At 37.9% G+C, this 24,429-nt stretch overlaps 1 protein-coding gene across 2 annotated transcripts; it reads right to left on the bottom strand.

The window, feature by feature from the left end:
- On the bottom strand, nt 1-24,139 carry LOC136858006 (uncharacterized). 2 transcript variants are annotated; one of them, XM_067137192.2, is made up of 3 exons: nt 23,912-24,139; nt 14,030-14,653; nt 1-2,302 (listed from the first exon to the last, which is right to left on the bottom strand). In XM_067137192.2, the coding sequence occupies exons 2-3, from the start codon at nt 14,645-14,647 to the stop codon at nt 2,081-2,083; spliced, it is 840 nt and encodes a 279-aa protein (XP_066993293.2). In that variant the 5' UTR covers nt 14,648-14,653; nt 23,912-24,139; the 3' UTR covers nt 1-2,080. The 2 variants fall into 2 exon arrangements, with proteins under 2 accessions (XP_066993293.2, XP_066993292.2); XM_067137191.2 differs by lacking the exon at nt 23,912-24,139 and having other exon boundaries at nt 14,030-18,008.
- Nucleotides 24,140-24,429: the final 290 nt, after the last annotated feature.

Genomic DNA, 24,429 nt, shown 5'->3' with positions numbered 1-24,429 from the left:
TTTAGTGATACATGGAGAAAATATACAATCACATATTGAGACAATATTTTAACTATATTCTCAGAAGACAGTATATAAGGCTCTGGTGTGTTGATGCTACCACGATGACAAGATTTTTAATAAAATTATAGAAAAATAAAGAAAATTTTTCTTCACATGTACTGTATAATATAGAGCATCTGTAACTAAATAATATATTTCAATTAATCAAATATTAGGTTAATTAATCAGGTATGAATTCACAATTATCCTTTAAATATAACATTAATGTACTAGTAATGACAATAATAATGTTAAAATATTGGATTACATGCTTATATTAATATTTAAAATTATAATATCCATAAATACAATTCTTATAATACAATTAGTGTTACGTTAAACAATGACTTGAATTTTAAATCATAGAATATCATAAATTCAAATTGACAAATTCGCCTTATTACTAATTATTACAGGCATTTTTATAATATAACACTGACTGCTTTACAGATATTTAATAAATATGCAATGATGGTTTGTATAATATTGTCAAATTTCTTGCATTTATCTTTTCCGAACCCATGCTTGCAACAGGTCATCAGAAAGTACTTTTTTAAACAGTCTGAAGACATCATGAATTGAAACTCTATTCTTTAAAACTGACCGCTCCAGCCATATAAAACATAGCGCTCCGTTATACCAAATATAGCCCCTTAGAATAATTCAATTACGGGCTGAAAATTATTCTCTGGACAGTCCTATTATTGTCACGGCATACCCAGTCGCTCCAAAGAGTAACACCTGATGGCTAAGGAACTTGACTCTCTGTCCATCCATGTTCAGAGCTCGTCTTCTTCCATCTTGAGGTTTTATTGTCAGGAAGAGGGACTCACTGCTGCATGACTCTTACTTACAATTGACATGTTGAATGGGAAGAAAGTGATATGGTGGTACAGAGAGATAATTAGGGAGGAAGACATCAGGTACATTAAAGAACAAGAGAAAATTCCAAAGAACTGTGGATATAGCAAAGCACAGGGTGTCTATTTTGACAAATATGGAGAGTCATATAAAGGGATTTAGTATCAAACCAACATCTAGTTTGAGGTTACATTACGAAAATTTTCAAAGAATAAGGTGAAAAGGAGTACAAAGATATAGCTTCTTCTACCTCAATTATATTAATTTTAAATCAAAGAATATTGAAGGATGATTGTCCTTGGAGTTGAAAATTTAAGATCTTAGGAACTGTGTATACACGATTGGCCAAACGTTTCATCTGCGAAATACAAACTGTTTATTCCTAGTACTAGAAATAGAAAATCACTTGCTGCGAACGCAAGGAATTGAAGCTAATCATTTCCTAACACCATTTAGTAAGGTATGTGGCTCACAATTACATTAAGTAATAGATTCTCACTGACTCATTGAGTTTAAATATCTGTTAAGTGGAACGGTCAATCCTTTCTGAGACAGGTTTGGAAGACTCTTTCTGCAACACAAACTTTTGATTAGGAAAGCTCTGTGATGATATTCCAAAGAGCAGGGAATTAGAAAATTGACTGTGAATTCAGCTTCTCTCAGTTTGTCATTTATTTATTAAAATGTACTCTTATTTATAAGTTGACACTAAATATACGATATAAACTTGATTTTATAAAATATTCATTATTTATCTGAGAAAATCACATTGAACTCCAGTATTTTCTCATTGAAAGATATTCCTGTATAAGGAAATTCAGTGAACTTGTCACCTCACTTTTCATAACATAAAGATAGATTGAAACTGATTTCAAAAGAGTATGCTTCAATTACCACATCAGAGCCGCATAATCAAAAGTAGCCTACCAAATACATTCTCTTTACAGGTTTTGTGAGATATTTTCCATTTCAGTACCAGGAAGTATATACCATGCGTAGTATGGCTTCTATTAAACTTTTGACCTTGTCTGTAGTTATTGAAGTGAAGAAAATATGGTTCGCTCAAGAGGGAAGAAGAAGCAGAGATATGTTTGCGAACGCTTAGGGAAGAGAAATGATTGAGTACAGTAACTACAAATAGTGATGGGAGATATGTAACTAAGGCTTTAGTAAATGTTTAGCCTGCAAAGGCTGAAAGGGGAAGAAATTCATCCTCTACTGATGGAGGCAGGAACTCTGAGAAGGGGCCAGTCTCACTGGGGGCTTCACTGTCATCACGCTTCTCCTGCATTGACCGACGACCATAGCGTATGGGGTCTTCCTGAGGAGGCAACCGCTGTGGTGAGTACACATCCAGAGCAGCAGCCCTAGCTGCAGCTTCTTCTGCCAAGCGCTGCTCCTAGAACAGGTTTATTATAAAGGTCACAATAGTTGTCATGCACTGCTTCAAAAAGTAAACACTGTTTCAATTGTTACTATATCAGCCTAATTATGTCATTTGTTGCTGTTGGTAGCAGAGTATAGTGGTCACTTTAGTGGAACCTTCAAATATCTGATAGCTCTTGAATATCTGTGTCGTAAATACTTGTCTCTTCAGTGGAACCTTTAATCATTAACTAGCTGTTGAACACATGTATTTTAAATATGTGGCTAGGTGGTTTGGGTCATGTAGCTGACAGCTTGCATTTGGGAGATATTAGGTTTGAACCCCACTGTCAGCAAACCTACGGTTTCTCACTTTCACACCAGGCAAATGCTGGGGCTATACCTTGATTAATGGAATGGTTGCTTCCTTATCATTTCTAGCCCTTTCCTGTCCCATTCTGCAATGGTAGGTATACGTTTGGAGGTTTGCTTAGAAAACTTACAGGGAGGTACACTCAGGGAGATCATTAATGATTGATGAGTGGAACAGGGTGGGCTAGGGAATGGTGATAAGTGTGTAGGGAGATGGAAGCCAAGTAAGGATGACAAAGTCGTTAGTGCAAAACTGTAGACCTATTGTAAAGAAAACACAAGAATTAAGTAATTTAATATATATTTACCAGATATTGTAACAGGAATTTAATCACGGCTAAGAAGTGATATTATGGATACAGACACGGAGCTGGAGTGTTTATAGTAGAGACAGGATAGGAACGGTAGGAGGGTGATATCCATACTGGTCAAATATGTACATGTTAGCTATGACAACGTTAAGGACATGAAACATGAAATTCTAGGTGTAAGACTCATCTCAAAAGACAGTAGGCTAGTTGATGCTTTTGCGGCGTACAGACCTAGAAGGGTTGACGCTATGTGGGTATTGACAAAGAAAGGAGCGTTATTGTAGCGGGTGATCCCAATTTACCAAATGTTAACCGGGAAGGTAATGTGAATGACAGAAAACATGACTAACAAATGGTGAATAAGTTAATCGGGGAAGGAGAGCTGAATCAGAAAGTGATTGAACCGACTAGAGGGAAGAATATTTTGGATGTGGTCATGATGCTGGCAGGCGGGGATTTATAGTGCGATCTGAAGAGTTACAGAACCACCAGAATGAACGATATATTATGCAGCGGTTAGTGATTCCATCTTTCATATTGTGTATTGTTATCGAACGAAAGATCGATACCCATTCAGTTACAGGTGATATGGCAACCTTGCTTGGATCTGTGAATGATAGCAGATTAGGCTGAAAGCATGAGAGCACACTTAACTAGATATTTCTCCGATAGTCACCCATAAAGTTCTGTATGAATTGCACGCCTTTCAGCACGGCTAGGCTATTCACTTCTACTGGTGGAACTGTGTCGCTGAGACCACCTAATTCTTGGAATCGTAGACACTTCCTGCCATAGTGCGGCTGTAAATCACACGCTCTCCTCTTTTGGACTATCGCCCTCTTTGGGACGATCCTGTCTTGCTGGATATCAAAGGAAATACCTGACTTGACGATTTGTATTGAAATGTCATTGCTGCGGGTTGGCACCTTGCTATTACATAACACTGTGGCGAAGAGTTATATCAAGAGTTTAAACTGACCTCCTTTCGACAAAGGTTTTATTAGGTAGTCTTTTACTCTTCGAAATGCAGCTGGCAAGATGAGACAAGCCGTAAAATGAATTACACCAGTAGAGCATTCTACAAGTAATCATGAATGTGTTTCTCCGTAATGGTAGTGAATTCTTCGAAGTAGTCATGAAAATGAATACAGGAACGTTAGTATTATTAGATGATGTTCCCTCTCCATTAAGAAAGCCGGCTCCCATAGATGTACGCAGGTCTCGGAACCTCTATGAATATGAGTGTTTCGATTGTTTCGATAAACGGAAGAAAGGCTTTATTTATTGTAACTTTTTAAACTGACGTTTATTGTACAAGTCAGTCATTATATCGTGGACGTCCTACGAAATCGGGGTATTAAAACTTGAGATGTATGTTTACCTGTATTTTTTCTATAAATTTTCGGGATTTCAAAGCTGTTAGCACACGGAATAAGGCGTTTCTGCAGGGTTGGAGGACGGATGCATACGAGGTCAGTTGGCACTTCCCTCATGCACGCTTTTGGATTTGTCTATTACACTTACTGCGATGGAACAGAACCATCTAAATCACCAAGATAATTCAGCAAGAGCCGCCAATACGCTGGTAACAGCAAATGAGCTTGTATAGAGAAACTAAAGTAATGTATGGGATAAGTGATTACAAAGCTGTTTCAGTCGTGGTTAAAAATAAATGTAAGAGAAAGGAAGATTGTAAAAGTAGGACTATTAACAATGCCATACGGTTGATAAGAGTGGCCTGAGGGAGTTTTAAAGAAATAATTGTCGGCCGAAAATGGTTTATAAAGGCGTAAACGGGCTATTGGATGGGATTAAAGCAATTATTGACGAGTGTGAAAATATGTATTGTGACAGTTTCGTTAAGTCTGACGGAGTGTTTTGGACAGGCAGAGTGTTATATCCTTATATTAGGTGGCGTTGCGCACACGTTACCCTCGTTGGGCGAGTTTTCACATTTTGTTTTATTTTCTCAAGGTTATTTGATCTCTGCCGCGAGATTCTAGACTTGTATCGGCGGCATCAATAAGTAAAATCCAATTTGGGAAAAGAAAATGAAAAGTTGCGGTCGAAGTCACGAGAGTGTTGAAAGCCATATGCCAACACTGCTTATGTCAAGTCCAGCAAGGGAATTGTGTGATAAATAAATATTGCAATTATGAGGCAAGAAGAAGTTCATACTACAGATAGTACATTATAGTGCATTTTGTTATCATCGATACTTGTATTAAAAAGGCACTCGTCATAACAAGTGAATATAACACAATATTAAATCAGGACATGAACTGTACTACGACTTCCGGTGTGTGTGTGTGTGTGTGTGTGTGCGCGCCGTGGTTTGACAAGTTCATTCACCTGCCAGCTGTGACTTGCTTGAGGGGTCAGTCTCTAAGCCGACCTCAAAACACAGCGTTTCTGCCTTGGAGCAACATCGCGTGATATTATGACTGTCATGCTAGCCATTTTCAGATTCACGCATTGCATTGCCGCTAACAGGCTGCTAAAGTACGTATTTGCCTGTGATATTGGAAAAGACCCACAACTAGACAATTTTATTAATATTTTCTATACAAGTTTCAGCCACAGTATTCAAGAGGACTTTGCCGACCGATTCAACATGAGGACATTACCCATTGCCGAGTGTAACTTCAGCTTCACCATGAGAGATTAAACCATGGGACCGCCGCCAACCACGTCAAGATGAGAGGATACCTGCCGTAATCACAACATTGAAGGAGATAGGTCATCGTCCAAAAATGAAGGCGTCGAAAAGAGCTAAGTCGACATAAATTTTACATTAATTATCTGTTCAGTAGCTGGATAGTTGATTTTTCTGTAGTGGTTGAATGGTCTTAAAAAATAGTGTAATCTTGTAGTTCTCACGTTCTTATTTGTAGTTGCTTCTGTACACAGTCTTCGTGTATTTCTACTTGTCACAAGTAATTTAAGATGATTTTGGATGGAATAATTTAACTGTCGTGGTAATGGTGATTATCCACGAATCTGTAAATAATTTCAGCTATTCGGATGTGGTGAATAATTTAGTCGAAATTTTGGTGATTATCAATTTTTCAGCCTAGTGTAGGGCTTGACTTGAAGTGAAACGTGTTCGTGTCTTCACAAGACTGTAACTTATTTATTTCGCTTCTAAGTCATCATGTAAAATAAACTTTCGATTCCAGATGATATGCATTTAGAATTTTATGCGTGGTTTATGTCTGAGACACTACGAAGTCATGAGATTCGAGTGACAGAATTGATTCCACTTTTTTGAATCAAAACTTTACGTCTGTTGGAGTTCGATATCGGGAGAAACTCTTAATTTACTGATAATGATACTGGGAGATAGGCTGGATCTTCAAAAGTTTAGACGTAGTGTTAGAGGATTTTGTATGCGAAAGATATTTTACGCGACGTTATATAGGAGTTTTGTGACATCCTGGGCGGATCACGAATGTGTTCAGATATTTCAACGGGCCTGTTATTGAAGAGGCCATGATTGGTAAATTGTTAGTATAGAGTCTTCGCGATATAAATATGTTACATTTCATGATAGACGTATCGGAGAGGCATTCGATATGAGATCTACGTCTTGATAATTCTAGAATAGATGATTGTGGAGATATTCAGAGATCCTCAGATGAAATTAAAATGTTGTTAAACTACGCGTGAGTGTATTTGATCGTATATACGATTTTTTCATGTCCAGTATCATTTTCCTTCGAGAGTTATCCGAACCCGTCGTTACTTCGTTACTTATTCATGGTGGTTCGGAAAGTTCTTACCGAGATATTACGTCTAAGTTAGAAGAGGCTGATGTTCTTCCTTAAATCAGCTGACGAGGAATTGTGTTAGTCGAGCGTTTGATTCGCCTGTTGATATGTCTGTGTAAATATTGTAGATTAATGTAGGTATTCTGTAGAATTAGAACTTTGGTTTTGGGAGACTGACTGATTTTTTATTTCAGCGATTGTTCCAGTCATTTCGTATGTGTTATTTAAGAGAAAGTAAACGTAGTTTCATATTTCAGCGTTGCAGATTATTCACTGTTTTGTCACGAGAGCTGAGATTTTTCTTTAATTTATGATGGACCATTTGAATTGATATTTCACAACTAGAGTTTATATTTTTCGATTTAATTGGACTAGAAGTGATGATAGTCATGAAAAGATATTTATTTTGCATCTATTCAGTTCTAGAACGAATTATCACACCAATTATGTTCATTAGTTTAAAAATTAGTCAATTAATATCTCAGCAAAGTGAATTTTGATACCAATTTTCTTGGTATTTTCCAGATTTGGTCGAAGAAACCCAGATTTTTTCACAATTAAATTCAATCAAATTGTTAACGCAAATCCCAAGAAGCAAATACAATGTATTTATTGATTTGTGAAGATATGGGGGTGGGGGGTGTGTTCTGCCCGAAGGCAGGTTCAAACCTCCCCAGAGGTATGCCTGAGCCGGAATTTACGTACGGTAGGTCGGCCAGTTCCTTTCCGCTCCTCCATTCTCTTAACCCCCACCAACAGCGCGTGGCAACTTTGTAAGGGTAAATAGGGCAAAATTTAAGTATACTCTCCCATCTTGATTTATATTTTATTTTGTACTTCAAGAGCAAGAGTTAATTTTTACATTAGTGATCATTTTCCATAATCAGATAGCAAGGATGACAAACATATTGTACCAGGAAAGCCTAGGTCCTGGTCCATAGTTATCAAAAGAAATGTTGTTCAAGCATATAAGATCCGTCCGACGTATGAACATCTAAGTAAAAGAATGTTCCAGTATGTACCAGACTCCACGAGTGCGCTAGGCGGAGTCAAGTGACGTCACCTATCGTTCAAAGCTCACCTCCCCTAGAGATATTTCTCGAAAATATCTTTATTTTCGCAAGTTTTCAACGCCTGTACCAATTTTAATGGAACAAACGCTAAATTGTAGCGGACGTCATAAAAATTAATCCCTGTGAATTTCAAATTAATCCATCCCATGGTTGCTGAGTTATAATGATTTAAAATCTAACAGAAATTACGCACTCACGGTCACATGGCCGAGAGAAACTACCCCTCCCAGCGCCAGCTATATATGCCACTGGGTCAAGGTTAACAGGTGGTGGTGTTGAGTTGAGTTCAGTTCATTGCAAGCAGTCCAGTCTAGCAGTGTAGTATGTGTATGAGTAAGAGAGAGGGGAGACTGGCTCTCGCATAGTATGTTCGTACAGTCTCGAAGACAGTACTTTCCGTCGTGTTTCGCGGAGACGAAATTACGGGATAGTAAATCGCCATCGTACTTGAAAAAGGACGTCGCACCGTAAGTAGTCTATTGTGCCGTGACTACGATATAATTTACAGACATTTCGATGTATAACACGTACGAAATCAGTGAAGTTCGAAGTTATATATTGGACATTCACAAACTAGAACATGACGTGTGGACTTAATTACTTTCACACAATATTAAATTACCAACAGAAACTGTCGTGTACAGTAACTCTTACTACTCTAGAACTTATTTTCTAACATAGCACATCCTTGGACTGTGTCTCTTTATTTATGTGCCATATTAGGACATGACGTGTTACAGTGATAAACTTAGTGAAAGTTAAGAACCTTTTCTAAAATAATATAGTTCTATCAACATTAGAGAATCAGTGTTATCTGTCAGGATAACGATTCAAAGACTGTGGTCAGAGACGGTAATGAGAAATATTACGTATTTGCACTGTGTTGGACGTTCTCAGTGACGATTTAAAATAGTGTTTTCTTTTTTGCAACAAGGACTGTGATCATTCAATTGACGTCCTAAAATTAACATACGAATTGGACTGTGTTTAATAGTGAACGATAGCATCTGTCAATACTACTTGCATGTTCCGTGTGTTAAAATCATGTCCACGAGCAGCAGAAATCTTGAGAAAATTTTACAAGATCCAGCTACCTTCAACATCATTTCATCTATGACGTCAACATGGTTTCTTCGTGGAACTTCAAGTTCGAGTCATCATCCGCACCCGCGGAATGTTCCAGATTCTCATCAGTATTTGTAAGCCAAATTTTCTTTAATAAGTGAGTAGTCCCAAACTGACCTTCTTTTTTCTTACCAATCTTGAACAGTGGTTTACCCAGTGCTGCGTGTGACGATACTTCGTAGTTCTCTATCATTACTCAAAATTCATCTTTTAATGATACATCTATTTTCAAAATCTATTTCACAGAAGAAAGACTTTAGGAGTTTCAAGTGTTCTATGTTTCAAGGCTAACAAACTGAGAAACTCTCAACAGAAGTTCAAATTCTGATTTTCAATTATAAATGTGTTCATGTCATGTCATAATACTTAGAAAGACTTTAGGTGAAAAACTGACACTTTGTGTTTTCGCAAAAGACTATAGGATCTGTGAGATTTATTTATTTTCACAAATTGCACTCAAGAAGATTTACGTTAACCCTTTTGATTTCGACATATTATTTGAATCCTATATCAACATTGCAGGGTGGTGGATTAATTAACATTATTAATAAATTGTTTGAAAAAGGTATAACCATCTATTATTCGCCCTGCGAGTCTATCCTGCTCTGTACCGGCTCCAAAAACCAACTTCCACTACCTGAGATCCTTCTCATGCCTTACGCCCCGAACTTTTCCCGGTACAATATTGTATTTAATAAACATGCCATTATTTAAGCTTATTCAGTTACTTTTTTTCTTATGCCAAATCATACGTTTTTTATGTGCCAATCCTTACTGAGCACCCTGAGGTGTCTCAATGTTCTACGACTGATGTTCTAACGGGTGCAGTATGTACCTTCAAATGTTGGAAGGAATGGTAAAGACCAACTCTATAATAACAGAGAAATAAAGAGATTAAGGAGGTGTAGGTTAGAAAGAAATAGAATTAGGTTGCAGAAGTAAGGAGAGACTAAACGAGTTTACAAGGAAATTGAATTTAACAAAAGAGTCAGCTGAGGATAACATGATGGTAAACATCTCGTATAAATTTTAGGGAAGGAAAGCAGTAACGGATTCCAAGAAGGACATTCCTGGGATTAATTAACACAGGAAGTATACATGAGGAGAAGGCAGAAGTATTCAGTCAGCGGTACGCAAAGATCGTAGGACATAAAGATGTCGAGGTAGAAGAGATTACCAGTACTGGTGAGGCACCGAAATTTACCCATGATTCACGAAAGATTCAAAAGATTATTCCAGTGAGGCTCAACTTATAGGATTCCAGCAAGATAAGAAATATATCTTAGATTCAGGAAGTCAAATGGACGATATCACTGTTAAACTATCCAAGGCAGGGTTCATCTTCAGAGATTGCTGACGGAAATGGAGGCTATTGGACTAGACAAAAGAATGACTGAATGGGTGGCAACATTTCTTGAAAATAGAACTCAGAGGTGAAGCATTATCTGATCCTGCAACAATTCAGAGGGGTGTCCTGCTAGGCAGTATTTTTGGACCTTTATTTTTCCTTATATGTATAAATGATATGAGTAAGGAAATAGAATATTACAGACAAAACATTTTGTACATGTTATACAATATAGAGTAGTATATAAGCTTCAGGACTGTCAGAAACTGCAAAAAAAAAAAACCTTAACAATGTTGTGAGATGGACAGCAGACAATGGTATGATGGTAAATGGAAAGAAAAGTCTGGTTGTATTTCAATTTTTTGGCTTTACGTCGCACCGACATGGCGACGATGGGATAGGAAAGGGCTAGGAGTGGGAAGGAAGCGGCCATGGTCTTAATTAAGGTACAGACCCAGCATTTGCTTGGTATGAAAATGAGAAACCACGGAAAACCATCTTCAGGGCTGCCGACAGTGGGGTTGGCACCCACTATCTCCCGGATGAAGCTCACAGCAGCGCGCCCCTAACCGCACGGCCAACTCGTCCGATGGGTTATGTTTCACTAAGAGGAAAGGTCCTCTCAGTTTTAATTACTCTGTTGATGGGTGAAAGTACTTCACGGGGATCACTGTAAATATTTAGGTGTTAATATGAGGAAGAATCTTCGTTGAAACAAACCAAATTCTATATCACAACAGCCTCGGAGGACCATGGACCACCATGTGACCGCTGTTCAGCCCTGAAAGCCTGGAGATTACGAGGTATGGTTTGGGTGGGAAGACGAATCCTCTAGACCATTATTCTTGGCTTTCTAGGCAGGGGCCGCTACCTTACCATCATATAGCTCCTTAATTGTAATCAGGTTGGCAGAAATTCATTTATGTAATCACATTAACGAAATTCTAAATAAAGGTTACGAATCTTCTCATGGGCCTATGGTTATGAAGGTATCGAGGGGTTGTAGTAAGGATGTAATAGAGAAGGCATATTAGTCTCTGGTAAGACCTCTATTAGAGTATGGCAGCCACACCAGGGTTACTTGATACGGGAACTGGAAAATATTTATTTGTCTCAAAGTACACAGGCAGTAGCCCCAATACAGTGCCTTCTTAACAGAACAATATTTATAATACATATGTAAGTAAATAAAAATAAAAATGAAGCAATGAAAATAAAGACAGGAAAAAAAGAATAAGAAAATCGACATGCAGGGAAAACAATCCCATCAAGGATTTTCCCATTGTATGAAAATAGAGGAATTAAGACAATGATATAACTAAAATACTAACTACAATAATTAACACCTTCAGGAGCACGATTATTAGGGTTGCGCAGCTGTGAGCTTGCATCCGGGAGGTAGTGGGTTCGAATCCCACTGTCAGCAGCCCAGAAGATGGTTTTCCATGTTTTCCCCATTTTCACACCAAGCAAATGCTGGGGCTGTACCTTAATTAATGACACGGCCGCTTCCTTCCCACTCCTAGGCCTTTCCTATTTCATGGTCGCCATAAGACCTATCTGTGTTGGTGCGACGTGAACCAAATTGTAAAAAAATCTGAATTTATTGATCAGAAACACATAAACTTCTGAATTTATAAATTAGAAACACAGGCCTTTAAATGTTTATTAATCACTGTGTGTGTGTGTGTGTGTGTGTGTGTGTGTGTGTGTGTGTGTGTGTGTGTGTGTGTGTGTGTGTGTGTGATTCTGAACATGAGGCTATTTCTGCAGCAAATGTGTTGTAAAGACATAGAATTTTAATAAATAGTGAATTGAACTGATGCGATGTTCTAGATCTTAACGTGAAGTACAGTGTTCTTGCGAGCTCTAACTTGTGGAACATGAAAGGAGTTAAAATTTAATAGTCATATGGAATCAAATTTGTTTACAGTTTTGTTAACGTTTTTTAACGAAATAATAATTCTTCTGTTACGCAACGATGTGAGGTTAAAATTACTTCTTAAATACCATGTTGATTTATCAAAAGGGCAAAATATGTTATTTGTTTTATAATACAGATGCCGTACAAACTTATTTTGAACAACTTCAGTAGCATGTATTTGTTACTTTGAACGCGCGTCCCAAATTACAGATTCACATTCTAATTTACTCCTGACAAGGCTAGTAAAAACTGAACAACTATCGATGATAGAGTAAATAATTTTGAGTCATTATTATAAACCCGAGCATAAGGATGGTATCGTTCGTTATTTTGTAATGTGGGTGCTGAAAGTTAATTTGTTATTAAATATTGTCGAAAGTCTTTATAACTTAGTGATCTTTTATTTAGTAAGACGTAACTATTGTGCATTTATTTTTCCTGGTAAATGTTACAGATTCACATTTCTTTACATTTAGAGCTACATGTTTCACATCGAACCATAGTACAGCACGATCATTATCCTGCTGTAGTCCATCCTCATCCTTATTGTTATTAATAGATCTATATAGATCCAAGGGAAAGCAGCATGCTGGGCGATTTCCGACTAGAGTAGTGTTACAAAAATGTTGCAAAGTTTGGGCTGGGAAGACTTGGGAGTAAGGAAACGAGCTGCTCGACTAAGTAGTATGTTCCGAGCTGTCAGTGGATAGATGGCTTGGAACGACATTCTAAGCACCACCTTGAGTGAGGCTTTTGAAGTAGTAAGATAAAGTTGCAATTCAAGACGACAAATTGGGGCAAATATTCATTTATAGGAAAATAAATTAGGGAGTGGATAATTTACCAGGGAAATGTTTGATAAATTTCAAAGTTCTTCGTAATCAATCAATCGTTTTAGATAAGACTAGGTAAACAACTGATATGGACAACTGCACTAAATGTAGATGAATGATGATTTACTTTATGACTGACTAGAATGATCCTCAAACGGGTTATCTGCATGGTACTGCCACACATAGCTGTAAGCTTGCATTCGGGAGATGCTCCCACCATTTTTAATTTCGTATGGCTATTTCTAGCCGAGTGCAGCCCTTGTGAGGCAGACCATCCGATGAGGGTGGGCGGCAACTGCCATATGTAGGTAACTGCGTGTTATTGTGGTGGAGGATAGTGTTATGTGTAGTGTGTGAGTTGCAGGGATGTTGGGGACAGAACAAACACCCAGCCCCCGGGCCACTGGAATTAACCAATGAAGGTTAAAATCCCCACCCGGCCGGGAATCGAACCCGGGATCCTCCGAACCGAAGGCCAGTACGCTGACCATTCAGCCAACGAGTCGGACCTCCCACCATTGGCTGCCCTAAAGATGGATATCTGTGACTTCCAGGCAAATGCTGGGGTTATACCTTAAATAAAGTGTAGTCCTAGGCCCTTCTTATTCCAGCATCACCGAAAACGTGTCAAACTCAGTGTGATTTTAAGCTATCAGAAAAAAATAAGATGACCTTTCTCTACCATACAATGTTTTCCCAAGCAGTCCCTATACACATGTGCATTGGGGATGGATTACAAATACAGTCAAGAGTAAAACGAGTGGGTGAGGATCCCTAATGAATAAGCTACCTCTGTGGATCAGTGATAGAGAGTTGGCTCCAGACCCCAAAATCACGGGATCAAACTCGGCAGAGGTAGTTAAGCTATTTGAAGGGCAGATGAAAAGTCCTTTTAGCCCCTCATATTTTACAGTGGCAAATCCTACCTGCATTCAGTAATGAGGAGAGGACTATCAACAAGAGAGTTCTATGTTCTAGTTACGACACAGATAGGGGTTTCTTTACCTGTAGCTCCCGGGCCCTTTCTTCTCGAAGTATCTCCTTAAGCCTCTGAAAGCTGCCGGCTTGTGGAGTGATTACTGGTATCGGCTCAACTGGAGCATGTCCTCCTGAAAACCTGAACGCTGTAACCTTCCTGCGGGGTATCACGACCTGCTGACCATCTGGGTAGGTGACCATGTGGCGAGCAACCTCATCGTAGGTCTTAATCCTTTCTGGAGGGTTGTCCCTCTGACGGGAGCGTGGGGCAGCATGGACCACTCGTCCGTAGATGTGTCGTCCAGATCCTCGTCCGCCGCCACCCTTGAGAACGCCACCTCCAACACTGCGCGACCTGGCGTGCGGCTCCCAGACATTGTAGGCGAAAGGATCTCGATACGTGGATATCTCGTTGGTAATCTCGCTGGCCCTGGATTGCCGCTTAGAAAAGCGCCACATAGCCCTCAGCTCCTCGCAGCTTGGCTCCCGTCCCATCCCACCGTTCCAAGGCCTCATGCTGGAGCTGGGAACGAATTCTGATGCCCTCCCGCTGATCTTCGGATACTCTTTGGTGCCGGGAATGGCAGAGCAGGGTAGAATAAAATGAACATAGACGAGCAGGCCACTGAGGATGCAGAGTCTCATTGTGTCCTGCAAGAAAGACAAGTCCAGTGAAATGGGAGCTTCTCTATGTCCAGAGAAAAATGTGAATCTTGATAAAATGCTTAACTGTTATCTTATACTGGGTCATGATCATGGGTTGACAATTACTAAGTATGGAAAATGGTGGTTGTGAAGTAGTCCTACACGACATGTCTTGTTCCGGAACGGTTTACCATGCTTCAAAGTTTCTACAATCTAGCGCTGTCACATTACGGAGGACGACAATGATACGTACCATGATAAATTAGACTAGATGACCAAATTATTGAGGAGTGGGGAATTCGAGTTGTGGTTACTCCCTGGGAACTTGCCTGCAGCCCGACAGACATCATTTTGCTTATACGGACAGATCATCTTTTACACATCCTAAATTTCTCGAGGAAGCATAGTTGAGGATGTCACTCTAAAATTCATGCAAATCTATCCACGATATATCAGATTTTAGATTGTTTTAAATCGAAGGTTAACTTTTTAAATTTCGAATGAGTGCTAGATTTGAACGAAACCATTAAGGTAAAATTACGCAGAATAGTCCTACGTATTTGAATACTTTTAACCGAACGAGTTTATCATCTTGTTGGATATTAAGGCGTACAAAGGAAAGTCTAAAATGTTTACTATTTCTCATGCCTTGAGGATTATGTAATAATATTTTCTCATATAGCACTAACAATAAAGTAAATTTCCACGAGAGAAATTTTACAGGAGTTTTGGTATACCTCATACCTTACTTAATCATTATGTGGTGTTACGAGACCATGAATATTTCATGAATATATCCTTGAATGGTAAGTTGAAAGAGTAGAACTTGCATACTGTATTTGCAAATGATTGCGTAACACGAGGTTGACAACCAATATGTTGCACACAATTAGAATTACACGAATCAATGTTCCAAAACCACCCAATTTCATGACAATGTAACAGTTAACTGCAAATCTTCGAGTAGTGTGGCGATCAGCGTGTAGATGATTAAGGCTTATTACCGCTGTGCTCTCTAATAATCACTGCGTGAAGTTTTCGGTAACATAATACTGACCCAAGAGGATTTTGAAAAGTATAATAGAGATTTCTCACTTGAAACGATACATGACTTCTGATTTAGTATTTCCCCGGTAAGATTGTAACAAGCCGGTTTCGGAGACGATATTTGCTAGTTATCACCTCTCACCTCTAGCCTACTTCTTCGGTATTAAGACGGACCTGATGCAAAGCGAATCCTAGGAAGGAGTTTAATAGGTCGGCGTTTATTTCTACCGTTTGATTGAATGGATTGCAATGATAATAATAATAATAATAATAATAATAATAATAATAATAATAATAATAATAATAATAATAATAATAATAATAATAATAATAAAGTATATCGAGAAAGAATAGGGGAATGCCTAGACGAGTCTATAAAGACATGCTCAGTACAATTGGAAGATCATGGTCTCGATCCCTCGTCCGGAAGTCGGCAATTAAGGAATTAAGGACTTCTACATTTGGGGTGGCACATGACTTTGGGGCCCACTCAGACTACAACAGAAATTAATACCAAATTAATTCCTGGGGATAAAAGTGGTAAGGCATATGGTCAACTACTCTATTCGGCTTAGTGCTGAGTTCAAGGAGAAAATATTAATTGAAGTCCGCAGTGAAAAATATAACGACCCGGCTTGGAGACGGTGAGACAAATATTATATACTCAGTAATTGCTAACCCAAGATAAAATCATATAATTATACTGGAAAAGTTAGATATGCTATTGTTTGAAAATATAAGAAAGATTCACCATATTCTCTAATAGTACAATTTATGTGTTTTATATAAAGTATGCATGACAGTCAAACTTGTACAACCATGAATTAGTGATGTAAGATATATGCAGTAATTCAATTAATAACTTTTTAAAGACAACACCTGAAAAGGAAAGCACGTATTAAATACATTTTATATTATCCAGAAAGTCATTTAAATTCCATTAATTATTTTATTATGAGAGTTCATTTAACTCTCTCTCACCTCAATGGTTAATTAATGAATCTGTTATGTTAAAGTTATGAAGGACGAATCAGATACTAGAAAATCAATGGAATTTAAATTAACCCTTAAATCATCCAATATATTACACATATATTTTCATAAGGTAACAACAGAGAAAAGTGAAAAATGAATACAAGACAAACATGCTGCTTTGTTACTTCAGTACTGTTTCAGGCTTTACTATTGACCACGTCACTGTTAGAAATACAATGCAGTATTAGCACCAATACAGCTGTGGACAATCTGAAGTTGCATGTATTGGACAGCTTCAAAAACAACTTTCGATATTTTTTTATAACAGGAAATACAAGTGGTGATGTGTTGATCTCAACGTTGGTGTTGCTTCACTGTCTTGGTTTGCATATAAAATGTCCCAAATTACAAATCATGGGATGACAGCACTACATTCTTTCTGATTGTGTTCGTTACGATGCACCTCAGAATAACATTTCAATCCAGAACAAGTTTGCTGGAAGATGCCTTCACGATTACCGCGCTTTATTGGAAAGAGACGCCACATGAGTGTTGTGGCAGATTCTTAACATTGTCGTATTGGCAGCTACGAGGATGAAAGTATGGTTTATATTGGTTGGTAGAAGATACAGGGCACTTTTTATTGATATTCTTCAATGAATTCATAGATAATTGGAACGAAACTGATAACTTTATATCTACACATCTTCCCGCCCGCCTCCTCATAGCCTACGTTATTTTGAAGTTGTTTCCTAAAATACGGGAATTTTCGAATATAGCCTATTCAAAGAGAATAACTTTTAATAATAATAATAATAATAATAATAATAATAATAATAATAATAATAATAATAATAATAATAATAATAATAATAATAGTACCGGGACGTACACCTCTACTCCGCTCATTCAAAATCAGCGCCTTAATAAACTCCTCTATCGATCAAAAGGTGAAACTGATACTACATGAACTTGGAGCTTTAATCAGAAGATGTCACCACTAAAATATATATTAATTGTGTTATTGAGAAGTTTCCTAAACTGATTGAATTTCTCCTTGTTTTGTTTGCTATGCATCAAGAAGTTTGGACAATTTTCCACAGATGTCACTACCAAAAAACTCTGATCATTCACTCTGGTGCAAGCTGGAATAACTTATAACTTAAAGAAGTTTCATATTCCTAGGTTTTCCATAACTGAATCTATGTTCATTTATTTTTGGGTCGGCAACATTTCTTTTCCTTTCCGCCAGTTTTGAACCTGGCCAATTAAAATTTTCTGTAATTAATTTTCAACCTATCACAGGCTTCTTGTTCGATTTTGAGTGTAACTTTTGAGCTTAATCAATAAAATTGAGAGGGTGTGTACGGATTAGCCCAGAATCCTCTCGAACCTTCCCTGAGGGTATATAAACTACGGCTTTTCATGTTTTCTTGTCAATTGATCGTCGTCTTTCTAAGTGTGTGTGTTAAGGCAGGAGGCGGGGCGCCTCTTTCTTCGGCCAGCAGTACATCTACAAGGTAATGGCCACATAAATTCTCTTTTCTGTAGCTACCTCCGCAGCTTTATCCGAGGGGAAGGACCGAATATTTAATTATGTAACAAAACTTTTCTAAACTGTAAATCTTCTTTTGGTTAATGTAAAATTTCATAAAGTCTTTAACTGTAAATTGGGGATAGAGAGTGAGTTACAATCTCGAGCTCCCCTTCATCTTGGTATGAGGTGACTACGTTTTCGTAACTGTTTTTTTCCTGTAATGTGTTAAGTAATTTCCATGCGAGCCACCTCAGTAGTTTGGGAATAGTCCTTGTTTCATCGGCCGAGAGCCCTGTATGTCTTTAAGTTTTCATTATCTGGGAGCGCAGTGTACGCCTCCATTCAGTTTGTGTTCGGGCCGTTTATTTAACCTGTTCTTTTTCGCAAAGGCCCAGTATGGGTACTAGATACCCCTGTGTCAGATTATTCCCATTTGTAATTTGTGCCTTTTGAGTCTAGATTGTGATGTGATTTTGCCCTGAGTGGGCTGTAAGAAATCAAGGGCATTTAAGCTCTTTTCAATGTTTTGTAATAGTGAAGGCTGCCTCTGGAAGGCTAGATATTGTAATTTTGGGGAGCAAGAGCTCTGGAATTAGGGGTTTTCTGCCCATACCTCAATAATACCACTTCAAATTGTAAATGTGTAACCTAGGGGCTTGAAGCCCAGAATTGTTAAGGTTCTGAATTTGGAATTTTCCAATTTTTGAAATTTTCACTGTACCTGTAACATCATGTTGTTCACTCAGTGATAAGGTTGTTAAGTTTGCGATTTGAAGAGAAATATAACCGTTGTTAAATTTTTAAAATTCAATTTTTATATTGTAAATAGACCCATTCACCCCAGCACCTTCTTTAACCTCTTTCTGCTCCACGGGTAACCCCGTAATAATAATAATAATAATAATAATAATAATAATAATAATAATAATAATAATAATAATAATAATAATAATAATAATAATAATAATACAGTTTAACTTTGGTTGCCAAGTCACTTAAACTGTTGCAACATGGTGACAGGACTTGCGAATCAAATTCATCGTTTCTTTTCGGGATAGTTTGCACTATCAGTCAATCCAACAGCCAGTGCACCCAATAATTGAACCTACGACTTTATATAAACGTTGTCTGGAGGGAGAATTTTGCAAGTCAATGTACAACGTACACATCAGGATTGCTTTACATTCCAGCATGTACGATATGGTGACCTGTTGTCTTTCCGGGCTTCGAAAATCGGACAACCTCGACAAGAAAACCACGATGAAAGACACAAATGCAACCATTTATTGACCAGTAATCATGATCTTGAAACAAATTCAAATTGTTTATGGAATGCCGGGAAATATTTGTGTGTCTGATAATTTTAACATGATAAAATACGATAGAAGAATGCTATATAAAGAAGTATCTGGACAAATTATAAATATAAACTGCACCAAAATAAGACACAGGTCGAAAATTGTTTAGTATTCACATTTGTTCATAACGTGGGGATGGTTACTTTTCTTTGTAAATTGGGATTACTTTTCTTAAAGCTCTCTGCGATCGAATCTTACGAACATGATGTAATTGTCAACAACAAACGAACGAACACTAACCGCAACGTACTGAGGAAAGTAATATTCGCATATATGGGGGTTAATAGTGAGTTGGATGTTATGAAATAATGTGCACGTGCTTTAGTTAAAATATATTTCAAAGTTTTACCTAAGATCGTGACTATTAGACGAAAGTATAGCCAGACTACATTAATCTCGCATTTAATATTTGATTCAAGTTTCAGCAATTTCATTATAATGGAGGTAATAAGCTAAGGTCTGACGGAGCACAAGTCAAGCGCGTTACCAGCTTACAGTCGATGAAGCAAAGTGAATTATATGTCAGACGTGAAGCAACAGGTTGTCAAGCCTAATAGTGTCACAGCCACGCTCTCGTGTAGTGCATTTTTACTAATGCATTGGGCAGTGGTCCAGCAGTGACGTAGGCAATATATAAATTCCATCATAGGAAAAGTAATGGAGCTTGTAAAGACAAAAATGAAAATAAAAGAAACCTTTCATTCTATCACTGTCCATTTCATGGGTAGTAACAATATAATTTCAACGTTAAAACCAACTACAACTCTACACTAAAGAGTGGAATTCATCCAATTTAAGATCGTGGTTGAGGACTTTAAAATTACTAATTTAATTTGATGACTACTTGAACTTTCAACTATATTAATATTTATATTTTCCAAAACTTCTTGATAACAAAAAGCAATAGAACAAGAGATTTCACAATAAAATTTAGTGTATTTTCATACGAAGCAACATAATTATTTAATGTGCAATAGACAAAGGGAGGATAAGGGTATTTCATGCTGTAGGAAAGTTCTTCTGAGAAATGTCGTTATTTCTGTTAGAATGTACTGTGTGTGATTCATGGCCTCATCACACATTCAGTTATGTCCATCAAGTACATGTGGTGTTCAAAGATGACTCGTGTATTTGTCTGTGCACCTAGTCTGAAAACAAAAGAAATACAGTTAGTCATGATACACAAATCACTGTATTACTGAAAGAATGGTATGACTTAATCATGAGTATTTTTGAGTGGAAAGAATAGTTATCGTGCAGAAGAGGTAGGTCATATTGTAACTATCGATACTTATCTACTATACACTGCATAAGTGAAGGATGCGTGGAGTGATATTGCGACTCTTACTATTTCAGTAGGATGCCTTTAAATTCTTTGGCATTACCAACGTTGGGAAGATGCACGGTCACTTGATAGAATAGAGCCTGAGAGATTTGTTAATTAGCTAAATAGTGATGCAGGTCTCACTCATATCTCCTTGGTAGTGACTTCTCATATCTCTTATTTTTCTTCTTTCCTTTTTTATCTTAAACGGTTTAATTTCGTAAATGTCGATCTTCTTTGTTTTACTTTAAGGGAATCATCATATTTCAACACCAGCTTGAAAGAATCTTACGGAAATGTACCAAGTGGTACGACTGATGTTATTCCTGGAAGCTGTTCATAGATACGGGAACATAAAACAAAAGGCGAACTACATCTCATACCTTTGAACTGTACACCTGTGAATTCTTAATGAAATTAAAAACAAATTATTTTCTGTACGATAACTATTCCGTGACACTCTACTGCAGCCTGCCCTGCACATGAATGTGAGTGTAATGGTCGGAAGCAAGAGTGTTGGTGACTGGGGACAGCGTTCTACTTGAGTGCATACTACTTGCAATACACACGCTCAAGCCACACGTTCTCTTAGCTCACTAAGGAATCAGACGTGCTCAACTCAGCCTTTTGTCACTGACTGTTTTACGCGACTGTCGATACCATGATCGTAGGGATGGACCCCTCTAATTGTACGTGAAATTCGAACCACAATGATGTGAATTAACTTACAAATCCCACATGTATAAGCGGGGATTTTAAGCTCGAAAACCTTAATGGGAAGGCAATTGCAGTATCTCTTTCCAGTCTCACCTCCCCTGGTCAACTCTTGTTGTCTTAAAATTCTTACGGTATTACGTTTGCGACGCCCTTCGAAGTCTTATGACTATTGCTCACGGTAAATTTTTTTCGTAAAATTTGTTGTACAATTAATTTTATAAAATTTTGGTAAAAACAAGTTGTGTTGCTCACGGTAAAATTATTTTAAAAAATTCGTCGAAGCATCAGGATGGCCATCTATGAACTCACTTCTGAACTAAGATTTGTATGTGCTGCAATCTATCGATAAACTTTTAAACCAAGAATCAGCTGTTCAACTTACAGTGTGTTTGAGAGTATGGCTCCAATAAAACAAAGCAAAACTTTCTGCTTTAGCTGCACTTATATGTTGTACAGTGGTAAAAAGGAAGAAAAGAAATGTCAGGAAATGCTGGACTCGGGATTGGATCAAAAGAAGAGAAGAAGGTAGAGGATTGCTGTCCTTGGTCGAAAATTAGTTGAGGTTAGAAGACCAGCATTCATATAGGGATTCGGCGATTGTGTTTTCTGCCTCTCTTCTTGCATTTCTGTTGTGGTAAAGTGGTGTTTTAACTTCGTACAAACAAGGAAATTTCTGGTATTCGTCAGTAAAACACTAACAGCTTCCTTAGTCCACTCGGATCCTGCCATTTTAGAAAGAATTGTTTGTTTACAATCGAGCTTCATAATCTTCTCACGACGTAGTGCTAGCATCATCGTGATGTCAGCTTAGCTGATTGGTTCGTTTCGTAAAATTAATTTTACGGAATAGAACATGTCCTATTTTATGAAAAGTTTTATCAAATGTTTTATACAACTTGAATTTGACCGTGAGCAACAGAAATTTTATCAATTATTGTACAATAAATTTGACAGAAAATTTTACCGTGAGCAACAGGCATTACCATTTCTTCTACCGATACCTTGATTATTCGAAAGGTTACACCTATTTCGCTTCTGATTAGAACGTTAGGAAATATGATTGTCTAATTTTACTTCGCCTCACTTGCTGCGATGAGTGGTTCACATGGTAGAGCACTGACTTTCCGAACCAAAGTCGGCGGGTTGATCTCCACTCAGTGTCATGGTACTTGAAGGTATGCAAATATGCCAGTCTCGTGTCGGTACATCGCCGGTACTTAAAATAACCCTTGCTGGACAAAATTCCAGCTTCTCAGCGTCTCCCAACTCCACAAAAGTAGCTAAAACCAAAACCAATACAATATTATTATCAGCAATAATCATACCAGAAGCGAAATGGGAAGCGGATATCGTCAGCTCCCCCCGTCAAAGTGATGTTGCAGTTAGATTAATAAAATAGCTAAGATGGGCAAAACTAGAATCCTCTCTAGTAATACAATCTACTGTACTCTTAAAGCAGGTTATGGGGGCTAAGAAGCCGCGGACTCGTCTAAAGCACCGCGACCCTTGGATCACTTATGACCTACTTTAACTGGAAAAAAATACATCTTTTTCGGCCTTTTCCAAATGTAAACTATTTTCTCACTAATTTACCTCTAAATTAAACCCCTGAAAGGGCCCGTTTGTTAGAAAGGCTTGTATTTGAATAGCATAGCTCTCCGACCCCCCTAAATTTGATTTCATTCCTTGAAGCAAAGAGGGAGTTTCAGCTCGGACGGGAGGCAATTTCTGCCTCTCAGCCAGGTTGTTTTTCCCCCGCTAGTGTAGCAGATCAGAGACTTTCCGACTCATCGGCATTCCCCTGAAACAGATGAGTAGAGGGGCATAGTTTTCGCCCCGGGACTCTCGAGGACTTGCCCTCAAAACAAAAAACAGATGAATCTAGATGAGACTGGTACCTCTTTTAATGGTGGACGGTACGTCTGTTAGGAAAACCTCTTGCTAGTGTTCATAACTCTAGGTTTAAGCCCAATCAGGTTCCAGATAGCTGTTAACCGACAAGAGTAGTTAGCCTGGACATATAAGTCGTAATTTGCACTTCTAAGAATGCAAAATAATATCAGATTAGTTAGCGTATTCGCAATGAGAAGAAATGAATACATCTTTTAAATGATTGGAGGGAGGGGGGGGGGGAGTCTTTAATGTAACGTGAATTTGTATTGGAACACACTTTTACACAAGAAAGGAATACTCTGTACACAAATACTTCAGTTAGGTGGCCATGAGCGTGTGCAGTCGAGGTTGTGCAGGTGGCTTTGTCATTCACAAAGAGAATTGTTTTCAAAACGTGACAATATGATAGTTACCTTCCATTACTTACTGTAACTGTTCTCCCAGCTTCTAAAATCTATTCATTTGATGTACCTTTTGGAAACCATAAGCGAGACACGTAGGACGATACTCCACTTATTATAACGTACTATGAGGGATACTTTTTAGCAGATTGTCAACGAGTGGTATACATTATACTGGTTGTTACTTATATGCAATCCTTAGAGAATTTCTTCCGTTATACTCCTTGAAGGAGCTCTTGCAGGAATTCCAAGATGGTGGGACATGAAACACAGACAAAATAATGCACATAAAATACTATAGTATCTGAAAGGAAATACATATCACTACTATAATATTATTGATATTTAATTTGAAATGTATTAGAATATCATGGTAATGAGTTAGGGTATGAGTCGGATAATCCCCCTGTCGGTGGGGGAGGTAGAATAACACCCACGATTCCCTGCCAGTCGTAAGAGAAAGGACCTCAGGGGATCTGAACTTGGGAGCGCGTGTTGGCGACTATGGAGCCCTCAGCTGAGTACTGGCA

Source organism: Anabrus simplex, chromosome 1 (assembly GCF_040414725.1).
Source record: "Anabrus simplex isolate iqAnaSimp1 chromosome 1, ASM4041472v1, whole genome shotgun sequence".
Classification (NCBI taxonomy): domain Eukaryota; kingdom Metazoa; phylum Arthropoda; class Insecta; order Orthoptera; family Tettigoniidae; genus Anabrus; species Anabrus simplex.
The sequence above is the reverse complement of the archived record's forward strand: the minus strand, read 5'-3'. Positions and strand labels throughout refer to the sequence as shown.

Excerpts from the sequence above, each read along its gene's own strand:
- LOC136858006 (XM_067137192.2), bottom strand. The coding sequence starts at position 14,647 with ATGAGACTCTGCATCCTCAGTGGCCTGCTCGTCTATGTTCATTTTATT. Across the intron at positions 2,303-14,029 it reads AAAGGGCCCGGGAGCTACAG|GAGCAGCGCTTGGCAGAAGA; the intron begins GTAAAGAAACCC and ends AACCTGTTCTAG.